Raw genomic sequence first — 12,307 nt, 5'->3', positions numbered from 1 at the left:
CTCACCAACAAAAACTGCCACCCCATCATCACCTCCTGCCAAAAAGCAGAAGACAACAGACGTTATAACATCAGTTGTAATGACAACAGTGGTTGAAACACCAGTTGTTTCAACTGCTATTAGTCAGACACTTTCCACCACTCAAACCACTACCATTTTAACCCCTGCTCAAAAGCAGAAGACACCTACTGACACATCAGTAGTTGTAATGACAACAGTGGTTGAAACACCTGTTGTTTCAACAGCTGTTAGTCAACCATCCACCACTGCTCTCAATATTTCTTCATCACAACCAACAAAGCTTTACACCAGAAAAAGAAAAATTACTCAGGCAAATGAGGACAAATATGATCCAAATGCTGCAAAATATCCGATGGAACTGGAAGATGTGAAAAATGAGATGAGACAATTTTACACTGAAGATGATCCATCAACAAGAAGATTCCCTTCTCTCATGGGCTTCATAGTTCCAGAAAGTGTGGATGAATACCTCGATCTCAAAGCAAGGCAGGCTAAGAAAAGAGCCAAAATTAAATGTGAAGGTCAAAGTGACGAAGCCATTGCTGAAAAATTGGAATTCTTGCTCACAAAAGTCAAGCAGATGGGAGATTATGCACAAGATCTAGACAAAGAAAAGAAAGAAAAACGAAATAAATTGAGAAAAGAATATCTTGAGTATATCATGAAAGAAAAATTCTATCCTGCTGAAGAAAACCAATTTGAAGAATGGCCAATAGTTGCTTTAAAGCATGAGGCAGACAGAATTGAAAAGATTAAAAATGATCCAAGAAAGAAGAAGACTGCTCCAAATTGGAACAAATACAAAAAGCTCATTGCTGACCTAACATCTGAGTACAAAAGAAAGAAACAGGAGCTGATTGATGCTAAGGTAGACACTGCTGAAGCTATAGCAAAATGGACAAAGCAATATACCGATGAAGCTTATGAAAGGCTTAAGAAAAGGAGGATAACTGTTTCAAACACTCCAAAGAATCCTGACTACAAAAAGCTAGAACAGCAGATTGATGCTCTTAAGTCACTGTTCACATCAGCAGATAACCCTATCCTTGAGAAAAATCAAGAAAAAGGAAAACTGTTGACTAGTGAACAAGATAAAGGAAAGAAAGCTGAGTACTTCACTGATGCCATCAAGAAAATGGATCTAAAAGAAGATAGATCAGCAAAGCTCCAAGACCTTGCCAAAAAGGTATTAACCAAACCTGCATCACCAAATGACTCAGCAGAAATATCAGACATTGAGCCAGATCAACAAAAGAGACAAGAGCAGATTGAAAAAGAGACTACAGAAGACATAGCTGCAGCAATTAATGTCATTGAAATGGCCTTCAACAAAATGTCTGAAAGCTTACAACTTTTCACAAGACCATCATCTCCAAACGCATCAGAAAATAAATCTCTCCCGAGAAACCCATTGGGTTCAAAAGTACTAAAGTGGATGTCTGATCAAAAGACCCACGTATTAACCCTGGTCAGATCTAATGGCGAAGTAAAGTACATATCAAGGAAAGAAGTACTAGGTCTTGGTGTTGAAGATTTGCAGGATCTCCTTGAACTTTCACTGTGCAGGGATGAGGATGACTCAAGTTCCAAGGACTTTGAAGAAGAGTTTAAAAGACAAGCTAGGGAACTTTTGATGAGAAATAAAAATCTAGAATAATGAAGGGTTTTGGCATTATCTGTTTCGGGGGGAGATTGTTGGGATTGAACCCTACCAGAGGAACATATAATAAAAGCCAAAACCGGATCACCACAGTGGATTAGTCATAAGCAGCTGATTACACTAATCTTTCCCCTTGACTGTGGCTCCAACATCTGATATGCTTCAAGTACTGCCCTTATCAACAACTGCTGATTCTGGAAACTACTGATCTAGTCAAAGACTGATGAAGAACTAAAGCCCTGCTGCCCAATCTACTGCCTTGAGTCAAGCACTGCTGATCATGACAAGTACTGCTGGGTTCATAGCAGTGGAAGGATGCAGCAGCAGTTTTGTTCATCTTATGTAATGTATTGTAATATCAGTAGTTAGCATAGCAGTGTTTGTATAGGTCAGATGTTAGAGTTTGTTAGTTTGTTAGATGTCACTTTCATGGTGACGTCAGCTGAGATGCCTCAGTGGTTTGGATTGCCTATAAATGCAACAGTACCCTGTACTGTTACATTTGATTGACTGAGCGAGTTCTTCTCCTCATGTCTAATCCTTTCATCTTGTGCAATCAACCTTGGAGCATCAGGCTGAGGGGGAGTTTAGTTTTGTAAGCATGCTTGTAATCATTTGCTTTGTAATTCAATCATTCGACTCAATGTGAAGCATTTGTTTATCAAACTATTTTCCTCTTTGATTGTGTTTACAAAGCTATTATTCATTTCCGCTGCACTTTACATTATTTCATATTCACTTAATGTACAAATTATACAAACAAACACAATCATGACAGCCTCCGATCCTAACAGTATTTCCATTAAAGTTCGTCATGTTATTCCGATAACTATGACCATGCGGAAGGAATCTTCGGTGTCCCATGTATACCATCTTTCTGCAGTTGTTTAAATACACCGAACTTGTATCGGCTTCACAAACTGGACAAGCTTTTTTACCTTTGGTAGTGTATCCGGACAAATTTCCATACGCTGGGAAATCATTTATGGTGCAAAAAATCATGGCACTCAATCTAAAATATTCCTTCTTATAAGCATCATACACATTTGCACCAGTATTCCATAGAAGATTTAGATCATCGATCAAAGGGGACAGATAAACATCAATCTTATTACCAGGTTGTTTCGGACCTGGAATCAACAACGACATCATTATGTATTTTCGTTTCATGCATAGCCATGGTGGAAGATTATAAATGCAAAGAAGAACCGGCCACGTACTGTGACGACTGCTAGCATTTCTGAAAGTATTGATTCCGTCAGAACTAAGCCCAAACCTTATGTTTCTAACCTCATTACTAAATTCTGGATATTTCCTATCAAAATTCTTCCATTGAAGTGAATCTGCCACATGTCTTAATTTCCCATCATTTATACCCTCGTCTGAATGCCATCGTAATAATTTTTCTTCTTTCTCTTTTGAAAATAATCGTTTTAGTCTCGGTACACATAAGCATTACACCATTCATGTACAAGGTACAAGTCTCTAATGCCTAACTCTAGCAAAGCATACTTTCATCCAAATTTTCATACGAATTCCAACTCCACTTTATACATTTATCATTCATTTCATGTCATTCCATAAGTAACATTCGACTTTTATAATTTTTTTTTTGTCAACGATCTACATAACTTTACATAGCTTATTATATCTTCTAATAGCTTGACAAGAGCATAAAACGGGCATTCCTGAGAAGGATGGGAACTTAAATCATAATTCATAAGCTTCAATACATCATAGTTCATTAATCCATAATTACTTCGTTCGCATTCTTATATATGCTAAAACTTACTCGCTTTTTCAGCTTTCATCATTCTTTCGTGTCATCATCTTCATTAACGTTTCTTACATCAGCCATCTATAAAACAGCATTTACATTCATCATTAACGCAAACTTTCAATACATCATAATTCATAAGTCCGGCTTTACTTTATTCACATTCTTACATTTCGAGCTTTACTTCATACGTTCGTCGTTTGTTTCATGCCCTTGCATATATTTCGTTCAACGTTTAATGGTTTTATACCATTGTCATTATTTACTTATTCCGTACATACTTAATTTGCCCCATAATGACTCGACAGAACCGTGAATCCGGCTCCCGGAAAATACTGTTTATTAAAATTTGGAAAATTCTAAAATTTTTGTGGGCTGGATTACACAAGCCGTCGGCGACGGCTTACTAACCCGTCGGCAACGGGCTTTGCAAACGGGCGTCGGTCAGGTTATCCCGTCGGCAGACGGTTAAGGCGTCGGGTAGTAGGGTGGCGTCGGCGACGGGAGGGTAACCCGTCGGCGACGGCCCTTCGTTATGCAAAAACGCTGCAGATTGGTCTTGGGCATTTTTTTGTTCGTTTCTTTCCATTTCGTTTCGACTCTACAGCTCCTGGAACTTCTCATTAAATTTCCCCATATCTAGCTTACTAATTTCATCACACACATAATAAACACCCTAGCAATGTTGTTTATAACTTAAATGTTACCTCGTTGGCGATCTTGGAGCGAGCACACTTTCAAATGAGCCGTCGGTTTGAGTTCAAGCATTACGTTAAAGCTCGAATCCCTCAAACCTAGGCTCTGATACCAACTTGTAAGGTCCGCTTTTCCATAATAATAATAATTTACTTACAAAAATAATTTAAAGACATCAAAATACCAAATTTGATACATAACAAAATTCTTACGAAAATTGGGCATGACCCGTTCGTAAAACGAACATGCCCCCCTGTTTTTAACATAATAAACTAACGACAATCTACAACCCATTTTAACTTTAAACTTCCCAAAACGAAGACAACAAGTTTTTAAGTATATGACTTCTAACAAGGTTAAACAAAATAACAAAACATGGACCCAAAAGTGTGCATATAACTAGCGGAAGCGCTTGGTATAATAAGGCATGGACACGTGCTCGCTCCATATCTCCAAATCGCCTAAAGTGGAGTTTTACCTACATTAACAACCAAATGTTAAGAGTTAGTTATCACATTTATTAAATCATAATTCTTTCGTTTTAACTCCATCCATACAAGAACCTTCATTCTTTTTACGCATTCGACTACTCAAATAATTGGGTTTAGCATAAACACTCTCATTGAGAGTTAAGCATACACGTTCGACCCGTTTAATTGGGTTTGGCATAAACACTCTCATTGAGAGTTAAGCATACACGTTCGACCCGTTTAATTGGGTTTGGCATAAACACTCTCATTGAGAGTTAAGCATACACGTTCGACCCGTTTAGTTGGGTTATTTGCTTTCAACATTACTCTTCATTCTATCCGCATAACGGATTAAGCTTTCAACATTCATTATGGCATTCGAAGCTACCCGTTCAAACGGATGGCATTCATCTCTACTTGACACGATTTAATTTAAATCGGTCAAAATGTATAGCTTAACACAACTTTCGTTGGCATACCCAAATCCACAAAGGATTCGTTATTTACTTGCTATTTACCACGATTGTCATACAAGGATAGTTCTACATCAAGTTAAGCAAAAAGAGAATTTAACAAAGGTTTGTATGCAACGGAACATACCTCGATCCTGAGGGCCTTCCGACTTTTTAGAGCTTGAACCTTCTTCTTTTATGCCTATATCAACACATACATTCATTCGTTTAATACCCGAAATCTCTCTCTTTTATTTTCTAAATTACACATAGTTGTTCATTCAAGCATTTCATCAAACACATGGCGGGTTTCGCATTTTCGGGACATTTACTCATCTAACTAACATATATTTCTAAGCTAATTACTTCAATCATTCAACAACAATCAATTAAGCTTTACTCCATATCATATTTTCTAGTGATTTCATATCATAAACAAGGTTATTCTTCAACAACACACACACACACATACCAAAACTTGATCATTCTAACCCTAGTAATTTCTCATCAACTTGGGTCTTGGCTATTAACAATAAAATTGCTAGAAATCGGACATAATTCTGATTCTATATCATAATCTTAACTTAATTTTTATAAATTTCATAACATGCAATCAAGATTTGATATAAACCCCCTTCCTACAATTTGTTAATTCATGAAATTGAACTTACTCTTGCAAGGAACAAGTTAAGAGCTTGAAATTTCCTGATTGTGCTTTCAATTCCTTTGAATCTTTACTGATTTCTTGGTAGGATTGGTGAAGCTAGGGTTTCCCCTGGCTCTTGTTCGATCGAGCAGACACCCACACACACGATCTGTGTGTGGGTTTTTATCTTTTATCATTTTATTGTAATTAGTTTTAACCAATTACATCTTTAGTCCCCCTATTTCAATTACTTATTTAATTTAAACACCGCCCTTTTATTATTACATTCTAACTTATGCCCAAATAATATTTTTTTTTAAATAAATTTCTTTAACTTATCTTATGCCTAGTTAACGTTTTTGGGGTGTTACATCCTCATTGTCTAAATTAACCGATGTCGTGGCACCGTCAACCCGTGATTCCCCATGCTTTGACCAACAAGTGTAACTAGGCATAAAACCCTTTGCAAGCAAATGATATTCTATATCTCTAATATTTTCGGTTTTTTGAAAGGTTTTACAAATCATACAAGGACACCAAATCCATTTAGAGCCAACATTTCTTCAATGAGCTTCAGCAACCCTAAGAAAAGTAAAAACGCCTTGCGTATATATTTCAGAAGGACGCCCACTTTTGTACATCCAATATTCTCTATCTTCCATCTGAAAATTAAAATAATAAAATAAGTGATATTCAGTTTATGTACAAGTTGTTAATAGGTACTCCAAGGCGGTGGATCCTAACCCACTTTTTTAATATTCTATCTCATATGTATACATTTTAACGAGTTAACTATTTAAGAAAAAAATCGGCAGCGTTTCCCCTTAACTCCCCAAGTATGCAGATAAACCGCAAACCCGAAGGAGTAGGGAAACAACTGTTGATTCTTTCCTTAAATAGTCAACACGCTAAATGTACACATGTCCTAATGAGATAGAATATTCAAAAAGCAGTCCCAACGGGGACAATCCAAAATTTATCTCTATTAGATAAATTTTGGACGGGTATACCCTACAAGGTTATCTTCAAATGCATAGGTATTCATATATGCACACACACTCGCACAAAAATATCCAACATGCTAGGGGTCTTCACGGTCCGGTTTTGACGGTTTTTAGGTCAAATCGTGATCGAAACCATTAGTAACGGTTTATGAGAATCAAAATCCAAACTGTTGAAATTTAAAACCAGCCCGCTACTAACGGTTTAGTTTCACAGTTTGGGTTGTTTCACGGTTTTAAACCAAACCATGAACACCCGTAATACATGCATATAAATAATCTTATAAAAATAGAATACATGAATATAACTTTTTTTACCTTTACTTCTTTGAATGAAGAACAAAAAAGGTCAGAATAATTCAGCTATATCTACAAATAACAAAAATATAACCAATTAATATATTATAAATCAACAATATATATACATATATATACATGTATAGATATGAATGATAAATATATGTAACTATACCTTGATATTGATGGAGGATGATTGAACAGAGAAAAAGAAAATGATGAGAAGAAGAAATTAGGGCACCTGATTTTGATATTTTGATTAAAAGTGGGAGGTGGAGAGTAAGATTCGTAGGTAGTTTGTTGTAAATTATCCTAAAGTAAACGATAAAAAATGATAAAACGTTTTTTGGGCGCTTTTACACATATTCTAGGCGATTTTGTAGTGTTAACCGCCCAAAAATGTTTCAATAAACAATCAAAAATAATAAAAAAGGATTTTTGGGCGCTTTTACATATACTCTGGGCGGTTTTATAGTAAATAAAATTAATAAAGATTCTGGGCGGTTTTATAAGATGAACCACCCAAAATACATTCACAAAAAGCCTAAAAAACTATTTTTCTACTAGTTAAATCAACAGAAGCAATATGTTAAAATCCAGACATTATTTAAAAACCACATGTTTAATAAAAATCAAAACCAACAGTTTAACGCAGGCACGACACTCCAATGCTGCAAGCTCCCAAGCTGTACCTAACGTCCTGCAAAGCATGCACAAGTGTGTCAATAAAGGTTGGCGAGTTCACAGTTTCAGTTTTATTATAAAAGTAAGTTTGTTTAAATACATTAGTTTATGAAAACATGTGAGGGGTAGCTAACCTAAATACATTACTTGACTGTAGTATGTTGTTGTGCCCAGTATCAATGTCCATCGTCATTGATAAAAAGTCAAGGTCAATAGTTCACGCCCGTTTGCCAAACCCGGCAACTAATCGGTATAATGTGTAGGGACTTTCAGATAGATTTTCGTTTAGTATGCTAAAGACATGAAATGTAAACTACGATATTTAATTAGTAGTATTCCAATCCAGGAATATAAGGTGGTCCCTAAATCCAGGGATAGTGTAGTTCCCAAACCTGAGAATGCATGCTTTAGTAAATGTGTGAACTCACCTTAGATTAGCTCGGCAGATTAGGGTATGCGAGCTAGGATGGTCAACCACGTCCTATTATGGTTACCAAGAATATTAAGGGGTTTTAGGTAATGAACGCAAGTCCTACACGTATCTAGCAAATAGCAAGCGTACAAGTTGTCACAAATATTTTACCATGTGATTTTCATGCACATGTTCGTAATACAAACTATGATATGACATACGCTAATTATACAATCACTAAGCAAGTACGGACACCAAATGCGTCAGTCTACCGCTTTTTAGGGCTCTTTCTATTTGTTGCCTCAAGCTTATGCAATCAGGTGTCCTGAATCTTTGTGGTAGTCGCAAAAAAGATTCGGGTCTTGCCCCTTTTTGTTGTGCATTTGTTGTGCGGCTTTGAACTGGTGGTTCTCAGTAGTTAACACTTCAGATGGAGTTTTGGTGAGGGGTATCCACTGCCTCTCTCTGTTATCTTGTTTGATCCCTTTTCGGTATCCAATCAGATTGATGGTTGCTCGCGCGTCTACTGAAGATTGAATCTTCTCATTATAGCAACATTATAGCAAGACGCTTTCCATGTGGGGACTCGCCCTTTTTTGTTACGCCTTTTATTGGTGTGCTAGCTATAATTGTACTGACGACTTTCATCGCAGGTCAGTTGTTTCTCTGTTTGCGCAATGATTTTAGCTGCCTCAATGAAGGTCTCCCAATCCTTTGGACCTCCCTCTCTTCCTCTCACTCTTCGTATCAGATCATCATTTTTGATAGCACGCATGATTTCATCACCAACATTACCGATTTCTAGACATTCTTTAACAACCCGACCTTTCGGGTCATTATAATAAGAAATGACAGATGACACATTTCTTGCTTAATTACTTGTACTCTCGAGATTCTGATTATCGCTATACGTTGACTATTTTAAACTATTTTTTACAACGCATTCACAAACGCTTATTCAAAACGCAGTTATCGCATTTAACGCATACTATTTAAGCGCATTTTATCGCATATTACATCGCTTGTTAGACTAAACGCTATCGCAACGCAAACTCGAAATGCAGATTTACTTTTATGCATCTTAGTTATTATATGTGTTATTTGTGTGACAACTTGTTTAATGTTATGTGGTTACCTTAACGCAACGCTTACTCGCAACTCGCTTAAACGCAACGCAACGCTTAACACACGAAACGAAAGCTGGAAAACTAACTCGCATAACACGGCTGTCTGAATGGACATCCGACCTAATGGACATCCGTCCGGATGACCATCCGATCGGATGGCCATCCGACCAGACACCCATTCGACACCTCGCACTACTCCACCGCCTTAACTTTCCTCTCACCCTATAAATACCCGTCGTACACGTCCCTTTCACTTATTTGACAGCTCCATCCGACCAAACGCTCCCAAGTCACTTTCTGGCACTCTTTCCCTCAATTCAAGTCTATTTCGTAAGTATTTCTCCCTAAATCTTGTACAATCTTCATCACTACACACTTCTTCATCATCTCCTCCACTGAAATCACACACTTTCTTCTTGAAATCACCTGATTTAGACTCCTTGAAGGTGGTTCTCACTCAGTTACTTATGCAAACTGTTGTGTGACGTCATCTCATCAAGATTGGTTCAGATCTAAAGGATTTCCACACTATTCAACACAAATCTCAACAAGATCTCAACATTTTCAACTGTTATCAAACTTCCTTCAACTTTTCTTCACTTTTTACTCAAAACCGATGGAATCTAGACTCATTCAGGCTCTCTACTCATTCTCTAGTTGAGAACCGGTTTAAAAATGGATTTCCACCGGAAAGATGACCGATAAACGGGTCAGACATGGAACTCCATAAAAAACAGTGAACTCGATCGAATGGGGTGAATCCCATCCGATCGACTGAGATGGACCTTGGTGTGTTTCCGTTGTTTGACACGTCGTCGTGCCGTCTCCGTTAAAACTTAGAACTTTTACTTAGAAATTTTACAAAGTTTACAAAACAACAGGTTACCCACTCAAATGATCATCCGATCGGATGACCATCCGATCGAATGACCATTTGACCAGGGGTCTAACCTTTATACTATTCCTTGTTCAAACGATTTAGTTAAACTTCAAACCATAAATTTCTCGATCGAATAGCCATCCGATCGAATGGCCATCCGTCCGGATGACCATCCGACCGGATGACTTGGCATCCATGCTCTACGTTGTTTAAATACTACAACGAAAACTTCAAAAGTTCTTGAAATGATTTACAAACACCCACATCTCACTCGAATGGCCATCCGTTTGAACGGTCATCTGCTCGGATGACCATCCGATCGAATGGGTATTCATCCGTTTGAGTCGCCATTCGACACCTAACACATCCGACACTTTGTTACGCACTGTTCAACGCTTACGCTACTGTTATATGCTCAGGCTAACTCCAACGCATTCCCTTCAATCCAATAAAGGTTGTGTTTAATTGTTAAACACATACTGTGAGTATACTCGAACCCATTTTCTTTTAACGCACTTTTGGGTGTTACATACGTTCTCTATCAAAACACAACAACACACAACGCAAATGCTTTATAACGCTAACCGCTCCCGCATGTTATACGTGTACTTTGAATTCTTGTTACTATGCTTAGACAGTGTTACACTCTACCGCCTCTAGCAACGATAGTACTATAGTTTGGACTCAGCACCTGTCGTGGACAGGGTTGCTAGGGATCACATCACTTTACTTCACGTGTCCGCTGGACATGTGTCGCGCATACTCTACAACGTAGTCTTGTGGTTAAGTGTGAACATAGTTAGATAGTTTCATGCTTCGCCTGTTACGTGATACATGCTGGTTATGCGTAAACGCTTTTCGCTAATACTATATGCTATGCAAACTTGTGTACTCACCTTTACATTTTATGTATTGACCTTATTTTAACGTATGTGGCAGGTTGATAGGATGCTAAGCTTGCTTTGATGAATCAAGTAGGAAGTTTAGAAACCCATCGAATAAGAAATCGGAGTTGTTGGAACAGTTTATTTGTTTATGAGACACGCTATCTGTAATGACTGTTTTTACTTTATATGTTGGTGGTATGGGACATTAACGTTAAATATATTGTCATTAATAGTTGTTATAGATTCTCTTGGACAATCTGTTTCGCTCAGTGCCACGCCCCGATGTGACACATTCCTTGTTATACCTTGTAATAAAGTCTTCAATGCCTTCATTTTCTTTGCGCCAGATATTCAGAACATCTGGCGGGTCTCTGGTATATCTATGATGTTGGCTAAAATGCGACAGGAACTTCTCTTGGAAATCCATCCATGATTTAATCTTTCCAGATGGTAAGCTGTCAAACTATGTGTGTGCTGCGCCCACAAAGGTTTGGACAAACAAATGACACCATGTTGGAAGTGACCATCCTCCTACGACTCCTGCACTTGTGAACACTTGGATATGATCATCTGGGTTTGTGAGCCCGTTGTACTACCCAACATTATGCGACAGTTTCGTTTTCTCGAGTGGGGTCATGGCTATTTCCCTGATAAACTTGGACTTCTCAGCTACGCCTTGTGGGCGGTAACTCAAAGTGAAATCGTACTCTGCTGCTGGATTATACCCCGCGGGTGCGCAAGGTTTGTATGCTTCATGGTTTGGTGGGAGTATACTAAACACACTCGTAATGTCTCCCTCCTGGTAAGACGGGTCATATTCATCTGACATACCTTCAAATTCTTTTTCCATCCTGTGCGGACCCAGTCGTTCACGTACTTGCGTGCACGCGCTAGGTCGTTTAAGATGAGAATTGTTGGGAATTCTGGTATTGCAATGCGTGTTGCGTGTATTGTTGGTATGCTGATAGTTATCTCTTGGATGGTGCTGCTAGTGGGCTTCAGTGTCGTATGTGGACTCTCGGTGAAGTGCTGAAGCCCTTTGGGATGGGTGTTGCGATGAGTGTTGTACATGCACTTGCTGCACTGGTCTTTGTATCGGGAACTGCGCTTGTGCGAACATTTTTGCGTACGCCATGTTAAGTACTGCCTGGGAATTAGCACACCATGAAGCCGGTGTTTCCCCTTCCGGTAGTGAAGGAAAAGTTGTGTTGATCGTGCTTGCGGTTGGAGCACCGGGATTCGTCTGTTGGGTTACTCGAGTAGCACTACCAAAGACATTAGCGACTCGGGCATCCGT

At 38.3% G+C, this 12,307-nt stretch overlaps 1 protein-coding gene across 1 annotated transcript; it reads left to right on the top strand.

Annotated features, from left to right (window-relative positions):
• The first annotated feature begins 373 nt into the window (after positions 1–373).
• Positions 374–11,089, top strand: LOC110923978. The gene is made up of 3 exons (XM_035986161.1): positions 374–675; positions 862–1,444; positions 11,063–11,089. The coding sequence occupies exons 1-3, from the start codon at positions 374–376 to the stop codon at positions 11,087–11,089; spliced, it is 912 nt and encodes a 303-aa protein (XP_035842054.1).
• Positions 11,090–12,307: the final 1,218 nt, after the last annotated feature.

The sequence above is a fragment of the Helianthus annuus genome, chromosome 17 (assembly GCF_002127325.2).
Source record: "Helianthus annuus cultivar XRQ/B chromosome 17, HanXRQr2.0-SUNRISE, whole genome shotgun sequence".
Taxonomy (NCBI): Eukaryota; Viridiplantae; Streptophyta; class Magnoliopsida; order Asterales; family Asteraceae; genus Helianthus; species Helianthus annuus.
Note: the sequence above shows the minus strand (reverse complement) of the source record. Positions and strands in the feature narration are given on the sequence as shown.